At 34.5% G+C, this 26286-nt stretch overlaps 2 protein-coding genes and 1 pseudogene across 3 annotated transcripts; 1 reads left to right on the plus strand and 2 right to left on the minus strand.

The window, feature by feature from the left end:
• Positions 1-1361: 1361 nt before the first annotated feature.
• LOC133680507 (protein CHROMATIN REMODELING 35) lies at positions 1362-6376 on the plus strand. 2 transcript variants are annotated; one of them, XM_062103494.1, is made up of 7 exons: positions 1362-1516; positions 1652-1707; positions 1783-2213; positions 2779-2961; positions 3677-3835; positions 4188-5941; positions 6026-6376. In XM_062103494.1, the coding sequence occupies exons 2-7, from the start codon at positions 1659-1661 to the stop codon at positions 6027-6029; spliced, it is 2580 nt and encodes an 859-aa protein (XP_061959478.1). In that variant the 5' UTR covers positions 1362-1516; positions 1652-1658; the 3' UTR covers positions 6030-6376. The 2 variants fall into 2 exon arrangements, with proteins under 2 accessions (XP_061959478.1, XP_061959479.1); XM_062103495.1 differs by lacking the exon at positions 1362-1516 and having other exon boundaries at positions 1806-2213.
• A 1766-nt stretch (positions 6377-8142) lies between these two features.
• Positions 8143-14085, minus strand: LOC133679511 (BEL1-like homeodomain protein 7). The gene is made up of 5 exons (XM_062102121.1): positions 13280-14085; positions 11422-12370; positions 9925-10304; positions 9751-9811; positions 8143-9098 (listed from the first exon to the last, which is right to left on the minus strand). Exons 2-5 carry the CDS (start codon positions 12304-12306, stop codon positions 8397-8399), a joined length of 2028 nt encoding a protein of 675 aa, XP_061958105.1. The 5' UTR covers positions 12307-12370; positions 13280-14085; the 3' UTR covers positions 8143-8396.
• A 9905-nt stretch (positions 14086-23990) lies between these two features.
• Positions 23991-26092, minus strand: LOC133680199 (uncharacterized; annotated as a pseudogene).
• Between the last annotated feature and the right edge of the window lie 194 nt (positions 26093-26286).

The raw sequence follows: 26286 nt of genomic DNA on the forward strand, positions 1-26286 counted from the left end.
TCAAATGATCTCAAAAACTTATTTCCAAAAATACCAAATACTGGAAGAGCAAGCATTCAATGGGATGCACTGGATATACGAGAAAAATCCACAGTGATGTAGGAGTAATTATGAATATTTACTTGCAGAAAAATATAGATATAAAAAGAGAAGATTAAAAAATATATTTTCGTGAGAATATTTTTAGCACTTTTGATAATTACGGATGTGATTTTTTTCTATCAACTATCTTTTTTTAAAGTGTAAATATTCATGAAATATTCCAAAGATTTTTAGATATACAAATTTAATACAAAAGATTATTATTAACTAATACCTAATTTATTTATCAATTCTAGATCAAAGTAAATATTTTTTATCTCTGGTCCGGTCCCTGTCCATGTCTGCTGACCTTTTTATTTGAATTATATTACATGCCATAAAATTTCTTTTTCAGGTGATTATGTATTTTCCATCTGGAAAGAAGAAGAAGAAGAAGAAAACAGCGGATTTGGATGGGTTAAATTAATTTTAATCTAATAGGTATGGATACAAACCAACCTGATGGGTTTACCTTACTTTATACATAATCTATATAATATAAATACTATCAAATTCAACTTGAAATCCAAAGCAAACTTAACTTGAGATATATATTTATATTATATAAAAACATGTACATAACATTTATATATAGTTTTTGAATCAATACAGTATATACATGTCTTACCATTGATATAAAATACACACACATGTATGTACATGTACGTATAATATTTATTATTATATAATTTAATATGTATATAAACTATGCATGGTTACCTATTTTCATCAATACTCTGAATTGAAGGGCATGGAGGATAAATAAATACCTTTTATAAATTTTTTGGCATTAACTCTACTTGTCTTCTTAACCTTTTTCTTTTAAAACAATATTTAACTTTATTTTTTCAAAAAATGTATATTTATAATCTTATTTATTATCTCATTATCTTATCTCCCACACAAAAAAAATATTTAATATTCCCCCTTCTTATTTATAGCATGGGTTTTAAAATCAATTCGAAAATCAATTCAGAGAAAGTTTCGAGATCAATGGATTGATTCAAAGTTCAATTTAATTTTTTTATTTTATAAAAAAATAAAAATAATATTATTTAAAAAATCAATAAATTTTAATTATTTTTTTTCTAAATTAACAGTTCACTCAAGTTTTTATCTATATTACACAAATTAAATTATAATAAATTTTTTTTTGTTATAACATGACCCGTCATAGATATTAGATCGATTATGAATTAACTCACCATAACATGCTGGGTTTTAAATCAATGATTTATAGATTGTCAAAAGAATTGAGTATAAAAGTTTACTAATAACCCTAACTGTAAAATAAAATTAAAAACTCCACTCCCCCACAAAAATAGAAAAAAGGAAAAAGGAAAACCCCATCATTCCTCCCTTCTTCTCCAGGCCCATGATTAATTAGCTGCAGATATTTAGTTTGCATTTAACTAATCAAAGCTAAAACCCAGCGGTTAGTTTCTTAATTTCTTACTACAGGGTTTTCTTTCATTCATTGCGTTCTCTTTATCAGTCCTATGCAGGGTTTAAACCACCGTCGTTTCGTGAATTAATTTGATGTCGTTTTGTGTTTTCTTCTCAATTTCAGCTCTCTAATGGAAACTCCACTGAACATTTTGCCTCTAAAACGCGCAGCTCCAAACGGTACGTCTCCCCCCCTCTCTTTATTTATTTGATTGATTTTTTTTCATAATTTTTGTGATTTTTTTTTTCTAACAGAGTCGCGTTTTAATGGAAATAAGAGGATGAAACAGATGAAAGAAAAAGTAACGGATTACTCTGATCCATTTGCAATTCATGGTTTGCTTGACCGGTTAGATAGTGGGAGATATGGAAGTGTTACGGACGATATACGATCACTTTTTAATCGGAAAGCTCAAATGATTCATACCTTTTTGGTTATGTATCCTGAGCTTGCGAATGAGTCACGTGGTCGAGGGATGAGTTTCAGTGAGGAAAAGTGTAATGTGATTGATTTGGATGATGGTGATGATGATGAGGGTGGTGGTGGAAATGTTGCTGCGGGAAGAATGCCGGTTGTGGTTATTGATTCCGATGACGAAGTAGAGAGTAATGAGAATAGGATGGCTGGGCATTTTCAGGGGATTGTTTTGCCGAAGCCCGAGGGGCAATTTCTTACTGACCTTATGGTAAGTTTCGATCATCTTGGTGGTTCTGGAGTCATGTGTGTTTGAAAATGCAAAAGTTGCTAATATATGTGGTTTAAAAGATGTGCTGTTAGCGATTGTACATTTAACAATTTGCTATGACTTTTATTACATGGGTGTCAAACCATAGCTATGAGTGCTGTACATGCATATAATATGGTTTTTTTCTTTTTTACGTGGAAAGGTTCAGGAGAGGGAGAGGATTGAAAAATGAATACTTAGCTTATCGCAGAGGAGTTATGCAACTATTGACACAGTTTAAACCACATTGTGTTGCCTGCATGCTTTTTCAGTGATACACTGTCGTCCAATGATGTTATAGGATGATTTCTATTTATGAATTTTTTTTGTTTGGTTTCTGCCGTGTTAGTTTTGTTTCTGTGTTGGTTTCTCACACTTTACCAGTTTAGACTCTGGAAAGCTGATTCTAAGTTCAATTCTTTGTCTATTTTGAGTAGCACCTTTATTTTCGTTTTCAGAATTTCATATGAGTACAATTGCTTGTTCCAATGCCATTTCTGTCATATCTCAATTGTTATTTCTTCAGTTTAGTGACCTTGCCGAGAGAAGAATTCATGGAGAGGTAGTAAGTCTTACTGGTGAACCTGACATCACAAAAGATAAAGGTGTTTATGTTGGTGTAGAGGAGGATGAAGTTGATACAGGGATTGAAGATGATGGCCTAGGAGATATTTGGAAAGAGATGTCATTCGCACTGGAATCTTCCAAGGTATATATATATATATATATATTCTAGAAATATGTATAAAAATTTAAAGAAAAATTAGTTGACAAAAACTGCCTTAATGTCTGATATGGTCTCAATTTTGCTTTGACTGGTGGGTGCAACAAATGCTGGTGAAGTTTTCGGTTGAATAATTTTTTTTTCCCTTCAAGAAGACAGGTTTTGTGGACTCATTATTTAGTGATTGGTTTTGAAGGCTTTGATTTCCTGGACCTCTGTCTTATTTTGAAATTTTTATTTTTGTTAATTTTTGGCACATTTCTGTGCCTGACTTGTAACCAAGGTTTCCTCACATTTCTTTAGGAGTCTTTTGAATTTGTTATTTATCAAGGAGAAGAAAAGGGAACTTGATTTGTCCTAAGAAAGCAAGCAGAATAACTAGTCATGAAAAGAAACAAAAATATCAGTAGCTATTTATTTATGCTACAAGAGACTATCATTACTTGACATCCAGTGGTGAAATGAAAGTGATCAAATTTTAGGAAGCTGTGTTTATTATTCCAGTGCATGTTTTGCTTGTGCTCTTTGAGCGCATTCCTTAGCCGAGGGATCATGAATGACTTTTGATATTTTTGCTCAGATTGCTTGTTTAAGATCCAGCATTTGAGTCTAGTATTCTGAAAGAATGAGAAAAACCCTATTTTTGGTTTAAAGCCTTTCCATTTTGTAGTTTATTATGAATTTCTGCTGATTCTGACAGGATGTTGTTGAAAATCCTCAACCTGATGAAAACATGGAAGAAGATGAAGATTATTGCGACCACTCTTTTGTCTTGAAGGATGATATTGGTTATGTTTGTCGCATATGTGGGGTTATTGAGAAAGCAATTGATACCATAATTGAGATCCAGTTTAATAAGGTAAAGTTGTCATTTTTTGCATTTTTTGGTGTTGTAATATGTAAAACAACAAATAACATGTAAATAAATGCTGTTGCTGTTATAAATTTCTTGATCAAATTTTCTGCATGGAGAAGAGTTTATCAGGAAATAGGAATTTGACTTCAACAAATTCCGCAGAACTTGTGTACATGCTGGTTGTCTCTTGGTTCTTTCCCATCATGCTTTATAGATTTTATGTTACACGATACAGTGTAATCCAAACTCTACTTACTTCAGTTTCTTCTGCTTTGGCCATTTGTTGTTTTAGCTAATTGTACTGGTATGGAATCATTTTGAAGTTATATATATATATATATTTCTTTGAATCCAGGTCAAAAGGAATACAAGGACGTACATGTCTGAATCCTGCAATGCCAAGGACACAGATTCAAATGGGATGGTTGGAGTTGATTTGTTTGAAGAAGATTTGACGCTAACTGACATCCCTGCTCATCCAAGGCACATGAAGCAGATGAAACCGCATCAAGTGGAAGGTTTCAATTTTCTTCGCAATAATTTGGTGGCAGATAATCCAGGGGGGTGCATCTTGGCCCATGCTCCTGGATCTGGCAAGACATTTATGATAATCAGTTTCATGCAAAGTTTCCTAGCCAAATATCCTCATGCAAAACCATTAGTGGTGCTTCCAAAAGGAATATTGTCTACATGGAAAAAGGAGTTTCAGATATGGCAGATTGAGGATATTCCACTTTATGATTTTTACTCTGTTAAAGCAGACAGTAGGCATCAGCAATTGGAGGTCTTAAAACAGTGGTTGGAGCATAAGAGTATCCTTTTCTTAGGGTACAAACAGTTCTCCTCTATAATCTGTGATGATGGGAAGAACCAGGTGTCAGTAACTTGCCAGGAGATATTGTTAAGGAGACCTTCAATTCTAATTTTGGACGAAGGGCACACTCCGAGGAATGAGAATACAGATGTGTTGCAATCTCTAGCCAAAGTGCAGACACCTCGTAAAGTTGTGCTTTCTGGAACCCTCTACCAAAATCATGTCAAGGAAGTGTTCAATGTATTGAATCTAGTTCGTCCTAAGTTTCTGAGGATGGATACTTCCCGAGGTATTGTCAAGCGCATCTTGAGTAAAGTAAACATTCCAGGTGCAAGGAAGCAATTCAAAGCAGGTGCAGATGCAGCTTTCTATGATCTGGTAGAGCACACCATGCAGAAAGACCAAGATTTTAAAAGGAAGGTGACTGTTATACGAGATCTGCGTGAGATGACTAGCAAGGTTCTTCATTATTATAAAGGAGATTTCCTGGATGAGCTTCCAGGACTGGTTGATTTTACTGTAGTGCTGAATCTCAGTTCCAAACAGAAGCACGAAGTGCAGAAGTTGAAGAAGTTTGCAGGGAAGTTCAAGAGAAGTTCTGTTGGGAGTGCTGTTTATCTACACCCAAAGTTGCACTCCTTCTCTGAGAATTCTGCTGTAACTGATGATATGATGGATAACTTGTTAGAGACATTAGATGTGAGAGATGGAGCCAAGGCGAAATTCTTTCTCAATATATTAAGCTTATGCGAGTCAGCTGGGGAGAAGCTCCTGGTTTTCAGCCAGTACCTCACACCATTGAAGTTCTTAGAAAGACTTGTGATGAAAGTAAAGGGCTGGATTCTGGGAAAAGATATCTTTGTGATCTCAGGGGAATCAAGTTCTGATCATCGTGAGTGGTCCATGGACCGTTTCAATAATTCCATAGATGCTAAAGTTTTCTTCGGATCTATTAAGGCATGTGGAGAAGGGATATCATTGGTGGGGGCTTCTCGCATAATCATCTTAGATGTTCATCTTAATCCTTCAGTAACTCGCCAGGCAATAGGACGTGCATTCCGACCTGGGCAAACAAAGAAAGTGTATGCATATAGGCTGGTTGCTGCCGATTCACCAGAAGAGGAGGATCATACTACTTGCTTCAGGAAGGAAGCCATTGCTAAAATGTGGTTCGAGTGGAATGAATACTGTGGTTACCAGGATTTTGAGGTGGAGACTGTTGAGTTGGATGACAGTGGAGATTGCTTCTTGGAAAGTTTGCTGGTGAGGGATGATGTAAGGCTTCTGTATAAAAGGTTAGTGCACAATAATACTTTTGTTGATTTCCCATATTCAAATGTCCATTGTTTCTCCTTAGATTTCTCCTGCATATGTTTCAGGTAGGACCTGGGTTGACAGGGCTGAAGCGCTGGTCTAGGCTGAAATAAATTCCGACTTCTCTGACCCAGAAACTGTACATTCTTTCCTGGTTCGTGGACATAAAGCAATGAAAGGCATCTTGGATGTTGCAAGCAAGATTGACAACAGATGCTCAGTTGTCATTTTTGACTTTTTATACCCAACTTTTAAATCTTCAAGTGAAAGAACCTGCGGCATACCTCCAGAATTTTAACCTTTGTAAATATTCGTCAGTTTTTTGTCATGGTTTTCCCGTCTATGTGGTTGTAAGTGTACAGGGAACCATGGCAGCATGAATGCTTGACAAATATGAATTTGTTCGTCTTTAGTAATCTGTGTTCTTACGCCAGGTGATGGCCTTCTTGTGTGAGCGCATCGGTCTGGTTAAGCCTTTGTTGAGCTGCTGACAGAAATGTCATGGAGTTCCTCCATTTTATTTCCCCCTTCTTGTAGATTTATGTTCCTTGAACTCATTTAGCGGAAATATGGTTTTCTTGTTCACCAAGCCTAGGGGCAACCAGGCAAGGGAGCGGAACCAAAATAAACAAAACATCATATTCCAGGACTGTAACCATCTTGGGTGGTTGCTTGTACCAGTGAGCTCATGTAATTTTGGATGGATGGACAGGTGCAACGGTACAATAAATACAAGTGTCATTAACTTTTGGGCAAATCAGATCACTATTCACATACACATAATTCATTGTTAATTGCCACAAAAGAATTTTTTTTTTTTTTTTTACTTGATCATTGAATTTTTTTTCTCCTTGATTAAGTCTTTCTGTGGCTTTTCTAAGCTCAGAAAAGCCCTAGTCATGTTGTTTCTCCTTGATTAAGGTACCGTTTGGGAACGCGGCTGCGGTCGCATTCCCAAAAAATTTGAATTTTTTTTTTTTTTGCTAAAATTTAATATGGTTTGTACGTTTTGGATCGTTTTGATGTGCTGATGTCAAAAATGATTTTTAAAAAATAAAAAAACATCGTTGGCATGCATTTTGGCACGAAAAGTTATTTGAAAAGCACCCGCAACCACACTGTCAAACACGCTCTAAGTCTTTCTGTGGCTTTTCTAAACTCAGAAAAGCCCTAGTCATGTTGGGTCACATAAGTCTACCCTTATGCTTATGCTTAGATTGTTTGTTTTTTTCAGTTTTTTCTTTCAATTTAATCTTTTGAATTTTATTGAATTTTTATATTTGCTTTTTTTTTCCTTTCATTTTTAACACATCTTTAACAAATTTTTATGATGTGTATGCCCTTGTGTTCAAAATATATATATATATATATATATATATTCAGTGCAAGACAGAACTGCTAAGAAAGCTGAGCGAGTTCAAAAAAACTTCTGTAGGAAGTGCTCTGTATATGCACCCAAAGCTGAAATATTTTTCAGAGAAATATCCAGCAAATGGAGAAAGAGGCTCCGCAGATGATGATGAGAAGATAGATGCAACGCTGGAACAGTTGGATGTGAAAGAGGGAGCAAAAGTGAAGTTTTTTACTCAATTTACTGGGCCTATGTGAGTCAGCTGGTGAGAAGCTACTGGTTTTCAGCCCGTACATCCTGCCTCTGAAACTTTTGGAGAGATTGTCAGCAAAAAGAAAGAGCTGTAGTCCTGGAAAGGAGCCTTTTACGATTACAGGTGACTCAAATGCAGAGAATAGGGAGAGGTTTGTGGAGCACTTTAATGGCTCCCCAGATGCTAAGATCTTCTTCAGATCAATTAAAGCATGCGGAGAAGGGATATCCTTGGTTGGTGCATCCCGAATTATAACATTGGATGCCCGTCTCAACCCCTCAGTAACCCGTCAAGCAATAGGGCGTGCATTCCGGCAAGGTCAAAAGATGAAAGTTTATGTTTATAGATTGATAGCCTGCAGATTCACCCAGAGGAACAAGACTACTTAACCTGCTGCAGAATGGAGTTGATTTCAAAACTGTGGTTTGAAGCAAAGACGGTTGATGTGAACGAGCGTTATTAAGTGTTCTAGGAAAGTGCAGCTTGGCTTGTGGTTGTGTCCCTGCTAGTTTTAATGACGTTTCCAAAATATGGAATAATTTCAGAGATTTATTCTCGGTTGTAGTTCACTACCAAAATCCAAGAACGAGCCATTCGCAACTCTTTATTTCAAACCGAGCTTTCTTTTCCAATACCAAAGACGTCACTTCTTTACAATATGCTAACCTGCCAACCAATTCTTATGGTATACTACAACAACTCTGTTTTATACACAACCTTCCTTTAACCATACGAAAGTGAGATGAATGTTCCTACTGGAACAACAAAAGTTTGGGAGCTACTGTTTCATAAGTAATCTCATATTCCCGTGTAAATTCCTCGATCAATTGTTTCAAGCAACGAAATCATGAAATACATGTGAGGAACTGAATCTGTGTTGCCGGTTCCCTGGATTTAAGCATTCAAAATCTGTGGGCCCAGCCCCCACCGAAGATGCTGCATTGTAGATATCATCATCCCCTCTCACGGAAACAAAACCATGATGTGTTGTACCCGACATTGGAAGGCTACCACCCTCGCAGTGCTGCAATCCTAATGTAAGAGATACCCCACTTCCATTTCCAAACCTCCTCACCTCTGACATTTGGTAAGCAGCAGCAGCTGCTGCCATAAACCTATCACCACCCCCCTCAGAGTGAGCCATGGCATCAGAGAAGAGACTACAGTCCTCCATACTAGGCCTTTGGTCCTCCCTCAACTTTAGTAATCCATACTCGGTAAAAGTCTCACCACGTGTGCCATTATGGAAGTTGCTTCTCGCAGTTGTTCCTGCCATTTCCACCTCAGGAACATGGTCAGACTTGGAATCCATCAATTGTCCTCCACTGCATCTTCCAGTGGCTGTGGAACTAGCGCTTTGTTGGAATTCTTCCCCCTTTTCTTCAGAGGTCCCCATGTCACCTTTTGTTGCTTTGGCTGCATTTTCAGAAGACGAATTAGAGTCCATCTCTGCATCACCAAGCTCTTCCTTGTACATCTCTTCAACCATGGGCTTCCAGAGACGCACTCGTGCATTAATGAACCAGTTTGATACCTGAGCAGGGCAACAGAAGTGTCAAGATATGCTTGGTCTTATCATAACATTGTCAAGAAAAGTGTGGCACATATTGATTGCAGGCAAGGTTTGACCCACAAGAGGTTTTAAATCCAGGTTTTAGCATATTCACCAACTCTGATAACAATGTCAGTAATTAACAACTATAGAGATATAGCTTATATTGGAAAGAGTATAGAGAGGAACAATTCCCCAACAATTTTGTTGGCAACTCAAAATCTTCCCCACCAGACTGTTGCTTGAAGTCCCCCGTTATGCATGCATGCATGCAAAACTGGTTCATACCTTTTCTAACAGAGACAACAGTAAATGCTCTATTTACTTTCAAATCTAGTATTTACTTTCAAATCTAACAATGCGAGTATATGCTGTTTTTCACTTGGTTATCCACCTTCACAGTATTAAGTCCGGCTCTTTCTCAACATCGCCCAATTTTCCACCCAAATCCTTTATGTTTAAGCAACACTTAAAATGCAGAATCCAAAATGCTGCCAAAAGGACGACATCTATTTTGACTCTAGTTTGTTTTTTACAGAGAGACGATGTATCTCAGCTCTCTTATGATAAGAACTCTTCCAGTCTGACTGCAGATTAATCACTAGATGAAAAACAAGTTTTAGTTAGTGTTTACCTGACTTCTAGTCAAGCCTGTCTGCCTTGCTAGCATGATCTTATCAGAATCCTTTGGATAACTGGTGAACAATAAAAAGACAATTAACTATAGTTGAAGCAGAAAGTTCTTTACAAGAACAACAAAGGTGTGAATCCGTGAAAAAACAGAAAATACTATGGTGAGAGGATTTACGGATGGAGAAAATGCTCAAACAGCCAAGCACGAAGAATTGAAACAGAGCTTTCAGGCAGACCCCTTTGTGGCCTCCACGCATGCTGTTTCATCATACCAAGTTGCTGGAGAGCCCTCTGTTGCCTAAGCTGCTGGTCCACATACCGAAGTCGTGATATTCCAACTCCTTTACTATTTTCTGAGGTTTCTTGTTCCCCGAGGTTATTACGGGTTGCACGAATTTGGCCAGTTATTGCATCACGCAAGCACCGAAAGTGTTGTGAAATAGTCTGCAGGGCGAGTGCTATGTATGGTTTAGCTGCTCCACATCCTGCTATCACATCAAATGAAGACACCACAATTTGCATCTGATGGTAATATTGTTTGTATCGTCTATCAACCTGTAACAAAAGATCATAATTAGACCTCTAGGAAAAGGAAGTTGGTTTAATTGTTTGCATATAATCACAGGCTGGGTTTGCACATTAATCAGATAGACTGACAATGAAATCATTTACATGCATGTGCCATAAGCGTCGCATAAGTTTAGTTAAATGAAGTGACTGATCCCAATGCTTGAACTTGCTACCATAAAATAACAATATAAAGATGAGTAAAAAAGATACAACATGAATGGATCCGTCTAAGTCTATCGCACAACAATTCAGGTAGCCTGTAAAACTAGATTGTAGCTTGACATCTCCAATGCCACAACTTCCTAAGGTGATGCTGTGATTATATACAATGTAGAAAGGTGCAGTTAGGCAAGCATGGTTTGGCAGCATATAAGGTTGGGATATCTACCAAATATGGTTCTCTTGAATGCTAACTAAAATCTAAAGAATAGTAGTGTCTTGCAGCACATTCACCAGTCCCATAAGTTCCTGGAAGAAGTAGAAAATTTTATGTCAAACACAAGGCATTAGTGCAGACTTGATAGGTGATGTGATAAAATTTTGTGAACAATAATCATCACCATGAGAGAACCCCAGGCTCTTCAGAAACATCAGTTCTGAAGCTCAGAAAAACTTCTTACCAACTCTACTTGACGTGTATCCACAAGAGTAAAGTGCAAAAGTTATAACACTATGATTTTCCTGAAAATAACTGCTCATCGACACATTGAAGATTATACTGTAGCATGAACAATGAAATAAATCTAAGCATCTGGATGGAACCCGCAATTATCAAAGCAAAGATTGTTCCAGAGTGAAAACTCCTAACTATCAAACCAGAGTGTTTCGGTACTATATTATTCTTAGGAATCCCAGAGGCAACTGCAGAATCATTGCTTCAGTTACCATTAGTTTCCCTTCCTCACATTAGCAAATAACAGGTTATATAGCCAAACAAGGTCCCCAAGTTCGCTGACACAAGTAAACATATGATTGTAGAGAAAGATTAGGACAAGCATTACCAAAAAAATCTTAGTGATTAGTCAAGGTCCTGGACAAGTAGAAGAAAGAAAATGACTAATTCAGGATGAGGCTTAGGGAAACAATAATATTTTGGTGTTACCTCGTCTAGCATGGATAAAAGTTTTGTCAACTTGTTCTGCAATTCTTGTCTTTCAGCATGCGAAAGCTCACTTGGAGAGTTGGTGGATTCTTGAGGGTTTGAAGCCCCATTCTTTGATCCACTATCACCCTCTTTTGCACTGTTCAGTCCATGTTCACTCGTGGTCTGGTTTTTCTCTTTATCAGGCTGCTTTAGAGCTTTTTGAACATTGACAACTTCATCAAGTAGTTGTTGTGCAGCCTTCAGGTACTTGGAATTGGGAATCGTTCTTCCAACGCTATTCATTCCATAGGGGGACAAATCACCTTTATTCACATCGTGATTGCCTCCAGAAAAAACAGGCGTCAAATATTCAATATTTCTCGACTGTTCATCTCTGGAAGAGCCATTCCTGCCACCACCCTCCCCCGAAATGGAAAAATTAGGACTCAAGAATGAAGTGAGTCCTGGATTGGAATTCCGGTAAGGAATAGAAGGCATTTGCGTTCCAGAAGGGATTTGGGTGCCAAGACTAAGAGATAAACCCTGGCCCTGCAAACTCTGCGCACCGTTAAGAATGCTGGAAGCACCGCTCACTGACTGCATGACTAGCATCTCATTTCTACCATCCCTCCATGCACCAAAATCATGCTCCCCTATTCGTGATCCACCCAGATTTGACAGGATTTCTTGTTGTTGTGGGTTTGCAGAATTCTCCACGGACTGAAATTCAATACAGTTGTTTTGATGGTGAGAATTCCCAGCCAAATTATCCGAGTAAGATCCAGAATTCATGTACATCATCATATTGCCATGAAGAACCGGTGCTTCTGGATATGAACCTGGCAGATATACCATTGCAGCTGCGTCTCTTTGATTATTCGAACTGGTGTAATAGGTAGCCATTGTATTTAAACTTTGTGACTTTCCTGCCTGGTTATGCAAGCCCAATCACATACCGCTCAGGGAACTGAAATGAACATAGAGAAAGAATTTCCATTACATCAACTGTAAGTATACTTCATTACCTGGAGGGTGCTAACCACTCTCAGTATTGTAGTTGTAACTCGAAACTCTGTGTTTATATTTAAATCTCACACCCATACTTGAGAAAAAGCTCAAAAAAATATTAAGGAAAAGAAATAAACCACTGAAAGAATACACAATAAGCTGAAGTGAAGCCCGTAGTGATTCACCATCAAGAGCTGAAAGGCAAGCTTACAAGCTCTTAGTTAAGTGAATCAACGGTGAACAATACAGGTAATTTGGACTCAACGAACAGAAGAATCAAACACCAAAAGATCCTTGTATGCAAAAAACCAAGGCTTTTTAAGTGGTTTGACAGTTTCAAAAGGATAAAAAATATTGATGTAACATTAGCATTTAGTGATTTCCAGTGCCAAAATGATTAAAAAAGAGCTTTTTTGAACCAATCTTAGCATGTGGAAGTATTAAAGCAGCAACAAAATCCATAACCTAAATCCAAAAATCCCCCTTAAGCACAAGCTAAGAAGAACAAAAACTGAAATTTTTCAAAGGTTACTTCCATTTAAATAACCCTAAGTGAGTTGTTTAAAACCAAAAGTTATGACGCCTATCAAGCAAAAAAGAAAGTAAGAACATGATCCCAAGCAGGAAGCAAGACAAAACCATCACTTGAAATCCCAATAAATATCCAATAATTTTTTTTATAAAAAAAAGTCCACAAATTACAATCACATAATCACCACCGTCATCATCTCCTCTATCTCCAGGAACAAAAAAGATAGAAGACAGGGACACACATGAAAGAGAGATAATAATAAAATACTAGAAAAGATTAAGAACAAGAAGAGATGAAAAAAAAGGTCCAAGAAATCAACAAGCAATAAAAAATTACCTTGAAACCAGTAACACTTGTGGGTGTTTTAGGGAACAGAAAATCTCGAAGACACAACTTGATCTGCTGATACACAAATCTGATGATCCCAATACAACAAAACAACGACAACACAACCCTTCACTTTTCATTAAATAATCCTATGTATGTACGCATCATACATACACATACATCCCAGGAGAAGAAAAGCTTCAGCTTTTTTTATTTTATTTTTTTTCCTCTAAAAGAAAGAGGTAATAATAATTGAGAGCAGAAACAGCAATGAATTTTCTCTCTTTTTTCTATCTCTTTTATCTCATCATATATTCTTTCTACCAATCATTCCATTAAAACCCCACGTGAGCATCTCTCTGCCTCTGTCTCAAAAGAAATGATAGCTTTCAAGGTGTGTATCTTTTTCTTGTTTCTTTGGCTTTAGGGTTCTTTCTTTGCTTGATAATTCAGTTGTGCAAGAAGAAGTAGTAGTTGGTGCTTGACTTCTTGTTCTTGTTGTGGCTGATGTTGCTTCTAATTCTATCTCTTGTTGATGTTGTTGTTGTGAATTCTTGAGGGCTCTTTGTTTGGCTGTTGAAGATTGAGGATTTGGTTAAGGAGTTCAATCCCTAACAACCAGTTGGTAGACCTAAAACCCTCTCTTAAACCCCCTTCAGAAAAACACTACGACCATTTCTCTCCTTCAAGCTACTTTCTCTCTCTAGCAGTTTTCAAGCTGGCTGTCTCTCTCGTCCTTGAGCATGGCAGGTCTGGTTATGCTGCAATATCCACCATACAAACATATTCTTTCTTTCTTTTTTCGTTGGTTTTTATTCTATTCTATATTTTATTTATTTTAGATTTTAAATTTGAGATGAGCACCATTAGGTGCCCACATCACTATCTTTGTCCTTTTGCTCTAGCAAGTGTTGGAGATTTTGTATTGGACCCTGTTTTTTCATGTATTCTACTTCTTCCCCTCAATTTGTGTTTTTCTATTGTTTGCCATGATGATATATAATTCAGGATTGGAAAAAAAATAAAAAATAAAATAACATTTGCTTGTGAATCCAGTATGTTGCTATAGCTAGTAATAAAAGAACGAAGATTTGTGATTAATTACCAGTTAGTTCTTTCGATTTAAAGAATTTTTGCAATCCCACTTCATGATTCCTTTTTTTATTATTATTAATATAAATATAACGTATCTCAACTAATTTTATAAACTCCAAAATTAACAATCATATATATTTTCAATTGTCATAAAATTTATAAAATTTTAATTAATAATTTTTTAAAAAATAAATTTAAAACCTAAACAGTGTAACTATTACTTCTCATTTCAGCTTTCATGATCTTTCCTCTGCGAGGAGGAGGAGCCTCCATTTAATATCTAATAAAATGCTCACGTAAAATATTAGTAATGTCCAATAAAAAGATCTAAATATTTCAATTATGTAGAAGAGCCGAAGAGGGATGTACAATCTCCTGTCCACGATTCCCACCTACACTGGATTCTAGCTGTAACCAGCTTTAAACCTCAAAATAACACGTGTATAATTAATTGATCTTCAGGGAGACAAAGTGACTTGCACGGTTGCACCAGAAATTTTCACTCGCAGCCTGTTTAACATCGTGGTAAATTTTGTTTTATAAAGTATATTTTTTTTGTTTAAAAATATATTTTTTTATTAAAATAAAATAAAATAATTTAAAAATACAAAAAATCATTTAAAGTAAAATAAAATTAAAAAAATCATTTTTTTCAAAATTATTTTGAACCTGTTTTTTATAATAGTGTTCTTAGCTTTAAAAAAATATTAAATTATTATTTTTTTATTGTTTTTTTATAGTGTTGATGTCAATAATAACAAGAAAATATTTTAATATATTTTCAAATAAAAATTATTTTTAAAAAGCATCATGCATCACAGTATCAAACATATACACGTGTATATGTGAAACCATCTCGGTGGAGGCTAACATTAATTTGTTTAAAAAAATATTATGTTGTGATGAGATATTAAGATAGTGTTTGGAATTAAAGTAACGGTTGTGTTTTTAAAGTGTTTTTTACTTGAAAATATATTAAATTAATATTTTATTATTATTATTTAAAAAATATTTTTTACGTCAGCACATTAAAATAATATTATAAAAAATTAAAGAAAAAATATTTAAAAAATTACAAAAGCACTTTTTAAACATGAAAACAAACACGGTTTGGGTGTATTTGAGATTATAATACAAGATACTTTTTAAAATAGTTTTTTTTCTTATAAATATATCAAAATTATTTTTTTATATTATTTTTATTTTAATATCAATACATCAAAATCAATATAAAAAATATTAATTTAATGTTTTTTAAAAATAAAAACACCCAAGCATAAATAAAGGCTCCTCCAAACACACCATAAATCATGGTCACGGATTTAATTTGGACGAGCTTGACTAGTCTAGTTGAGATTATAAAAATGCTTGGTGAATTATAGTTCGACCTCTTTGGCGAAGCTTATCTCGTGGGAGCAGACAACAGGACATAGCTCTTTCATGTCGAGGCCTCGAGAGAATTTTTGAACGCAAACACGACTATTTTTCTTAGGTCCTGTTTGGAAACACGGTTGTGGCAGTGTTATTAAAAAATTTAATTTTTTTTGTTAAAAAAATTAATATAGTTTGTACGTTTTGGATTGTTTTGATGTGCTGATATCAAAAATGATTTTTAAAAAATAAAAAACATTATTGGCATGTATTTTGACACGAAAAGTTATTTGAAAAGCACCCACAACCACACTGTCAAACACACTTTAATCTTGCATGGGTTATTACTTGTTATTTCAGCTTTTGCAAGGGAAAAAAAAAAGTTACTGTTTGGAAGCTCCTCCGTTAAAAAAAAAAATGATGGACAGGCCTGTGACAGAATTGATTGTGTTTCCGGTCAACAAACATGGCACCCTCTCAGCTTTACTGCAGTAATCGATATTGTTTTTGTTCTGGTCAAGTTAATAAATGAAAAACAAACCCATTTATCACATTAATCAAAGGTTAATTAGTGAAATTGTAGTAATCCATCACTGTCAATTTAGGGGGGAAACGGCTTGATGCAATACTTGACAAATAATATGAGTTCGATTTATTACATGACCATTAAAATAAGATAAGTTTGGGATAATGCGGTGTTGTTGACTAAGAAGGTGTTTTTTTTATTTAAAAATATATTAAATAGTTTTTTATATTTTTAAATATTTTTATACTACCATATTAAAATTATCAAAAAATTTCTATAGAAACATTAAATAAATATTTTTTAAAAAACAAACCATCACAATCCCAATTTGAGAGAAAAAAAAAAAGATCCATGCACGATACAATGATACGATGCGGTGCGAACTGTGGGAGTGAACAGAATGTGCTTGGGGTTGTATTTTCACGGAAAAAGTTACTAAAATCCCTCTCATCTTCTCGTCTTCCCAGCATCATAGAGCATTGACCATTCCACACTCTTTGCCCAATGGACCACAAGATTGATACAAATGTTAGGCAACTTGGACGATGATGATGGGTCCTATGATTTGTATGGTCAAGCAATTTAGAAGACTGGTTTTTCCGTGGACCCCTTTGCAATAAATTGGGTTTTATGGAAATTTATTTAACACTTTATGCCTTCGTGGCTCCCATAGCGTGTGACCTAAATTATATTGCCCCCGTCATATAGTTATTGCTATTAATTAGATGCTGATTAAGCAGCTGTTAGGTCTACTTCACATTATTAAATTCTTAAAAGGAGGGAAAAAAAAATATATCTCACCAATTCAAACGACCCCATGCTCCTAAGTTAGGGGCCAGGAATTTATATGTGAACGACAGTGACTAGAGACATCTAAATCAAACTATAATTATGATCACAAATTTTTGATCGACCAGATACCAACACGGGCCTCTATCAAAGGGAAAGTTAAAAAAAAAAATTCCGCAAGCAAATAATGGATTAGTGCCAGATTAGCAGCCTGATGAAGATTGGACAAGACAACCTTTTCATTTGTTAAATGGCTGCTAACTCCGAAAACACAAGTGGCAATTTATATATACATCATTGGTTAGCTTAAAAGATAAAACAAATGCAATAATTATGACTTGCAAATCTCTCAAGTTGCTAACAAGCTAAGATCCTCCGTTCGTTCTTCCTGGCTGGCTCGGATCCAAAGGAAGAGGAGGCGGTTTGGTAATAAACACAAAATCCTAGGACCAAACCTAGAAATGAGACAGAAATTGTAAAAAAAAGGGGGTAAAAGGCTGCTGCTGCTGCCTAGAAACAGGGAAACAGAAGAGTCTATTGACGTGGGAAATGGGCTTATTGAATACGTTTGCAGACAAAGAGTGATGGTGGTACTTGGGATTCGTGAAAAAAAAAAGTGCAAGAGAAATCTAAGGTTAAAAAAAGAGGAGGGTTTCGATTGGTTGAATAAAGCGAGAAGGAGCCATGGAATCACTATCACACGTTTGATTGAAAGCTTTTCTGTCACAACACCGCACCATACCTGAATTACTGAAATTCTTTCTTTTTTTAAGAAAATCAAGATTACATGACCACTTCGAACAAAGTGGTCTGTTCTTCATGCTTCATCCTTTAGCGTACGACTGTGTCATATTTTTTTTAATTAATATTAATATTTAAACTAGTTTATATATATTTTAATTAATTTTATAAATTTTAAAATTAATTATTATATAAATTTTTAATAACTCTAAAATTTATGAGATTCAAACTGATAATTTTTATGATAAAACTTTTTGTTTAATATTTGTATGATAATATCATCTATTATGTTGTAAAAATATATTTTTAATTAAAGAGATATTAATATTATTATAATAAATAAAAAAATATTAATTTAATATTTTCTATACCAAACATATTTTCAAATCGGTTATGAACACTTGTTAAACCGTCATATAAACTCTTAATTTATAACCAATTCATACCTTAAATTAGGACGAATGTATTTTTTATTAAAAGATATGATGGCATAGAATTGTTGCTTTGCTAGTTATTTAATTTAATAATTCTAATTTTTATTTAAAGATCTATATTTTATGATTCAAGCTTCTTTTTTTTATGATACATACTATGTTATTTAGTGAGCAGAAGTTATCTACAGGTTTAGTACGTAAGCATCTTGTCTCATGTGATTCGAGGTTAATTAGTACTAGTAGTAGCAGTTGCCGCTAGAGCCATCCCTTGTTTTGTCGGTAACTAGATTCAATCCAGGGAGCAAAATGGTTTTCTTTTCTTCTTTTAGACAATTGCTAATTACTTAGCTAATGTTTGGGAACGCGGTTCAACCTATAATTTTAAAAAAATTATTTTTTTTAATTAAAATTTAATATGATTTATATATTTTGGATCGTTTTGATATGCTGGTGTTAAAAATAATTTTTAAAAAATAAAAAAATATTATTAACATGTATTTTAACATGAAAAATTATTTAAAAAACACTTATAATCACACAACCAAATAAACTCTTAATCTTGCTTCTTTTTCTTTTTTATTTTTGTAAATTTGATTGTCTTGAAACTAGGTTTTATGCATCAAAACTGATTTTTTTTTTTTTTAAGATGAGGATGTTAGTAAGACGTTCAATCTTTTGAGCGAAAGTGAAATGTAGTAGATACTATTTAAAAAAAAATTATTATAATTTTTTTTATATTAATTTATCAAAATAATAAATTAATTATATAAAAATAAATTAATTTTAAACTAAAAAAATCAAATTTTTTAAAATCACGATCACCGAATCTATCATTGTACTGCTCCTGGGCACGTCCTGCTTTTTTTTCTCAGCCGTGGAGTCGTAAACCTTTTCATCTATATTAATCATCACATTCCCTTTTCCCGGTCCCTCGTGCCACTGTTTTTCTAGCTCGAATCTTGTGAGGGTGGGGGATCTTTTGAAGCAAATCCTCCGTTCACCAGAAAACTGTGGAGAGGTAGCTAAGAAACAGAAATACTGAGGCAACAGGTTTGGGTTCATTCGGTATAGATGTGGTTTTTAATTGTAGTCGGGCTATTACATGTGAATGAGTTGAGATGTTTCTTTAAGTTTAACAGTGCCTTGTGAGCTTATAAGCTACCATGGCAAAGGCAATTTTGTTGGCGATACTGGAAAATCTAGTATGATAGAAAATGTTGTTTTTGTTCTTGAAAATACTTTAATGTCGATGGCTGTGTTTGATTTGAATTCTCCAGAAAAGTACTGGATATGACTGTAGTGCAAGTTTAATCACATGAATTAGCAGGACATAGGTGATTTATTTTTCGTACTTTTTATTTTGATTAAAATTTGAAAAGCATAATGAGAACAGAAAAATTACTTTGCATGTACCATTCAAGATGGAATCGTGCTGGAAAATAATGATGGGAAGGAGAAGTTTAGAAATTATGCTACTTTGAAGCGTAAACGATCACAATTTTAAGTGATTTTTGCATCCCTGAATATATATATATATATATATATATATATATATATATATATATATATATATATATATATATATATATATATATATATATATATTCCTGGGGTGGTGGCAATTTTTTTTAATGACCATAACATTTTGAAATAGTTTAGGAACGCGGTGCAAATCATATTCCCAGAAAATTTAATTTTTTTTGTTAAAATTTAATATGTTTTTTATGTTTTGAATTGTTTTAATGTGCTGATGTCAAAAATAATTTTTAAAAAATAAAAAAAATCATTGACATGCATTTCAGCACAAAAAATTATTTGAAAAGTAACCACTACCACCCTATCAAACATAATCTTCATACCATAACAATCCATCGGATGAAAAACCAAAAATTTCTTATAGTTTTTAATAAATAAATATCCTTTAAATAAAATGATGAAAGAAAACTTAAAAGAAGTTCAATATAGTTTTTCCTTGTAGTTCTTGCACTCCAATATATTCGATTTGAATGGACAAACATATAGTTATAAGACTTAATTTAAAGACGCATCTGGTCCAAAACTTAAAACTCAAGTTACTGGTTGGATAGAATCACCTGGGTTATCAGGACACCAAAAAAAAGAACAGAACTCACGAAAACATCTACCATTGGTTTTCACTTTTTTTTTTTTAATCTTTTTAACATCTCTAGTAAAAATCACTGCACAACCAGAGAAAAAAAGAGTTGATTTTCTTATGGGTTCGAGCCTGCCAGAAAGAACGTCAAGATATGATAAAATATTGAAGGTGAGAATCATTCACTCAATTCAATTTTTAAGAATATCAGGTAGGCAATGTAACCTTGACAGCTCAGTAGCGGCCCCTGACTTCCATTTTGCTTTTAAAACCTCATGTGTATTTCTCTAGCTATGAATATCTTTAAATTGCTTTTACTTGAGATTCATGGGAATCCGTTCTAAAAAAAAAAATGATTATTCTTAAGACAATCTCGCACTGTTCAATCATGGAAGATTCAGACAGACAAGTCCTTTCATCCATGAATTACAAATTTTATTTTGAAAGCAGCTTTCGGAGACGTTACTGTTGCTAGTCAAAGTTTTCTTAAATTCGACTTCCCAACCATTTTAAACGTTTTCTTCAAAAAAACGCCAAAAAATCTGGAACTACGACCATTTCTACCCATTTTAATAATGCCGATGACACCGATGCTGTTGGAGACTTGGAAAGATATTACCGAAAACACACAAAAAAATGAGTTTTTTTTTATATTATTTAGGCTATTTTTTTTTATCGATACACGCTGTTTATATAAATTCTGATGCAATTAAAGATTTAACAGCTATTTTAAAGAAAATTAATTGCTATCCATATAATGTTTCACTCTATATCAATTGATTTAATTGAGCTGGTGAGTGAATGCACGTCTCACTTTGTTAAATGACGTTCCAATTTTCATGTCAAAGCTATAGAATATTTTTTTTTTATTGGATCATTAATTTTCGCGTGAATGACCCGTCATCTGCACAAAAACAAAAATTAATATGATTTATATATGCGGCATCTATTATGATGGAAAGAGGATAAAAAAAAATATCTCCCGACGCAGCTGTTCTTCTCAACCTCACATTGGCAAGGCAAAGTCATGGTGGAATGGAATTCTGTTCATTTATGAGGAGTGTCAAGATCAAGTCATCATAAGCTTCTAAAATACTTTTTTGGATGCATGCTGGTCGAACTTTTCTGCACAAAACTTTAATTTAATAAGATCCCATGGCGCCATTATGCAAAGTCCCGGCCGGCACGTAGGCCTTTCACGAACCAGAAACACAATCTACCCTCCCAGAGAAATTGATTTTATAAGCTATTTCGAAATCTTATCCCATTCAACCAATTAAAAAGAATAAAATATTAGATAAACAAATAATCGCCAGCTGTAATTTAACTTATATATAGATTAGTCGGTAAGGTGCATGTATAACAACTAGTTAATCAAGGGGTTAGGATTTGTTTGCCTTGTCTTGTTGAGGATTAGGCAAGAAATCAAGTGGATTGTCTTTTAATCACTTGACACGTGGCGGTTTTGATTACATGATTAGTGAACTAGGTGGGTTGATTAGTGAAGTTCACACCTGGCTCTTCTTGGCAGCTCTCTTTCTTTAATTTGTTTAATTATCTTCTTGGTATGGAATGCGGGTCCCATGCTAGCTTTACAATCAAACCACATAAAACAGATTCCAAAGGAAACATAGTCCCTTCACTTGACAGTGTCAGCGATGACATGGACAGGGTCCCGCCTGGATAATGCCCTCTGGGCTCCACTGTGTTTGCAAAGTCGCGGAGGCTTCTCTTTTATTGGCTCCATGGAAGACACTTTGTTTTGGTGCTGTTGTTATGATGAGAGAAATGCTTCATTCTTTTAACCTAACCCTCTTATTTTCGGGGCACAGCTGCTTTTCACCATACATACTGGTTTTGCTTTTCACCCAAAACAGAAAGAGCCAGGAGCCATTGTTCATGGGGTTTTCGAGTTTTTTTGCCACGTGGTAAGCTTCATCATTCAAAGATTTATTGACCTATTCATGGATACCAAGAGGCCACGTACGTACATGAAAGTTGAAACTCTTGCCCAGACAACTTTTGTTGAGAACCATGCGTGCACCATAAAGGGCTTGCTGTAGGGTTCACCAAAGTTGCTTTTGATTTAAGCTAATTTGTGTGATTAACTGTTTTTTGAGTCCAGGGACTCGATTAACTAACTGTTAGGTAATTTCAGAGCTAAATTCATTTTTCCAAGAAAAAAAAAAGCTATACAGGCTTGAAAATCCGGCATTCAGCTAGTGGAATGGTGTTAATATTGTTCGTTTAGCCATCTAACTAAAAAGGTCTCGGTCATTAATAGATACTCTCCTCTCATTATTTTCTCATAAGAATCTGAAATCTAATATTAAATCGTCAAAAATAAGATTAACATGAATTCTATATTTCTTAAGAAAATATTAAACTATACCCTAAAATCTGGTGTGGAAATTTAATATCTTAAACCAAACGACTCGAAAGCCGGTGACATAGTTTTTTGTTCCTCTCTACCTCCCCGGAAAAAAAATAAAAAAAGCTATTTATTCGGATGGAATGGAAGAGAAACCCTATGTGTTTTGAATTGTAGGGTTCCGTCGTGTTTCACACAACTTTGTTAAAAATGTTCCTCCAAGAACCTATCTCTACACCACATGATTTCAATAATGGCATGGATGAATTTAATGTGCAATGTCAAGAAATCTTCCCTTCAATTTATTGCAAGATGGTGCCAGTTGCAGTTTAGTTTTGGATATCCACGCCACTTCACTGGCCAGTAAGCACAACCCTCCCTTGTAATTTATATGGGCCAAACTTTACCTGTGGACAAATTAAAGCCCTGTCAGTATTCACCAGTTAATCACCAGAACCATGACGACGGTGCTGTACCCTGCCTGACCGATCCCATGCACGGGCTCCAATTACAGATCTTTGACGCCAATTTAAAACACTCCGAAGGCGGGGGATATTGTCCCCCACGCACTGTTAATACACGGGCACTGTTGATTCATTATGCTCGTGATTTTTTCTCCGCTCTTTTTTTTTAAAAAATTGTTTTTGCATTTTAAGAAATTAATTGAAGGTTAATTTAACTAGAATTATTAAAAAATTAAAAATTAAAATATAAAAAATAAAAGTGAAAATACGGAGGAAATTGATGATATTTTTTTTATTTAACTTGGAGAAAAAAAACCTCTTTTGCTATTAAATTTTTAAAAAATTAGAGCTATTTTATATTTCATTCTTATGCATCATTTTTTTTTTAAGAAAAAAAGTTTTGTTACACATGATTCATGTATAATTAAATAAAAAATTATTAAATTCAATGGGTTTTATGTTCCGAATCTAGAGTTTGACAAATCATTCCTTATTATCCTGAGCATTTTTACTTTTTTAATTAAATATTTTTAATTTTAATTTTATTATTTTATTATTATATTTATGCATTTGCTATATGAAAAAAGTGTAGGCTGACCCTATATATTTGTTTTTTTTCCCTTCTAAAAGCAATTATTCAAAATTATAAAAAACGTGCATTCCATTCAATATAATTAAAACCATCCAGTACTGTCCTTGTAAGCAGTAAAACAACAATAGATCACAGTAAAAGTTGTATCTTTAAATCCCAGCGTACATTATTTATTCATCGTAGAAGTGATTTCTTGCTGAAAAATGACAAGATCTGATTCGAGACTAGTTCAGCTTTCTCCTGCTGAGCTCATCAATGAAACCCCCTTCAAGGCTAGGTAAAAGCTCCCTGGATATTTCTCCATTAACACAGTCCTTTGTACCAAATGCCAGAAAACCCACATCTTTGCCACCGACTATCAATTTTGTGGGCATAGCTCTCTGCCGTAGTGCAAGAAGATCCCAGTTACTTCATAAAAAAAAAAGAATACATTCCGTGAGTATGAACTTAAACAAGTAAATACATGAAGGATGCTCAAGTGAAAAATCATAACTATAGTTACCAATTCAAAAGGAGTCCGAGTTACCGGGATGATTAGTGGTTTATCAAGCTAACTAGGTTACTAAAAACTTAACTAAATCAACCAAATCTCATTAGGTAAAGTATCTTATTTGATCTAACTAGAAATCTAAACAGAATTGTGATGCAGATATGAAAACTAAAAACAACAAACACTCGAAAAATTAACCACCCTTTCAACATAAATTGCTCGAGCACCCTTTCGTCGTTGATTCTTGTTTTTTTTTATCAATTATTGATTCTCTTAATTAGATTTTTAGATTATATAGTTAATTGATTGTCTCTTTGCTTTATTCATTTATCAAAATCAAACATCTTCATGATATTAAATATTAAAAAATATATATTAAATTAAAAAATTGCCACAATCAATGTTGATTTATTATAATTTCATCAACTGGAAATTTTTTACATTAATTAATATACTAAACAGATTTTATAAACCTGGCTCAGATGTACTGTGCTAATGCTAGTATTTCAACTAGAGTGCACAAAGGTACTGGTCTACTTGCAGTGAAATTGATCGAGAAAAATTCACTCCTATAATTCTTGCTGGATAGCTCAAGACCTGACGAGTTCCCAATACACGCACAGTTGATGATTAAATTCCAATCATGGCTGGATGTTACTGGAGCTGGATTGCAAGATTATGTAGCAACTAAAGCAACAACTGGGCAATCATTCAACTATATTATAGTCTCGTTCATTGAAGAGTCAGTTACCATATAGCAGTTGGCAAGGCCAGCAGTTAAATTATATATTATCTGACAGCGTTAATGTTGCACTAACACCTACTCAAACGAATTCCATAATCATTGTGTCAAAGTGTCAGTTCAATCCAATAATTAAAGCTATTAGATAAAGCTCTAAAATATGATTTATATTATTCTTTAACACACCTCTTTAAATGAAAGTCCTTTGAGCTTGAAACTTGCACAAGCCCACATTACCTTGTGTTTAATTTTTATCAAATAAATGGGAATGATGAGATTCGAACTCGTGACCGCTTGGTCATTAAGGCTCTGATACCATGTTAAAAATCCATCTCAACCCAATAATTTAAGCTATTAGATGATATTACAAGATATGATTTATATTATTCTTTAACAAGCTGGAGAGAAGATGTCTAAACAAGCTGGAGAGAAGATGTCTAGGGCAAGACTTTCCCTTCAAATATTCCAGAATTGACAAATATGCTTGATCTAGCCAATAATGCATTCATTTTTTCAAGTCCAATTCACTGGTTCATATTGTAATACACATAGCTCTGATTTTTACTAGTAATATTACGATCCTACATGACCATGGCAGCGTAATAATTCAAGGCCCCAGTAAATCCAGTTTCTTGGAACTTCTTACCATTAAATTGAAGTTCTTCTTCAGCAATCCAAGACGGCAATGAAGACGGGTCTCAAGAAAATCTATAATTCCAATCACTGGCGGAGCTGCTAGAAGATCAGGAGCGTTGGCATGCAGACAATTCTTCAATACCCGCGACAGCATCATATTTAGCGAGTGACTTTTCAGCTCTTCCTGGCTCCTGTAATGCCAGAAGAAAAAATGGAACATATTAAGAACGTCCCAGAGATGGTGTAGCAAAATTTAATTAAAATTCCCCAGAAAAATGGTTTGATCCTCTCTTGCCTCAAATTGAAAAATGTAGAACCCTTCACCAAAAATCCCATCAAATAATTTGTTAGGTTTGATTTCTCTGGAACGTGTCCGGCAGGCGACGCTTAAGTTAACAAGTGCCCTCACTCTACCTGGCCTGAAATGGCAAAAGGTGCCACTTCTGCACCCCAGTCATGCCCTTCCACAAATACACCTTCAGGACCATAACACTGCACAGTGTAGCAGGAAAATTTAAACATATATCAATACATTTATACAGATTTGATAAAAAAGATTCGAATTCAGAGAATAAAAAAAGAAGAAGAAAGCATATCCTCTTTAATCAAATACCATGATTCAGAGAAGCCATGAATGAGAAGAACAAGAGGT

The sequence above is a fragment of the Populus nigra genome, chromosome 19, assembly GCF_951802175.1.
Source record: "Populus nigra chromosome 19, ddPopNigr1.1, whole genome shotgun sequence".
NCBI lineage: Eukaryota > Viridiplantae > Streptophyta > Magnoliopsida > Malpighiales > Salicaceae > Populus > Populus nigra.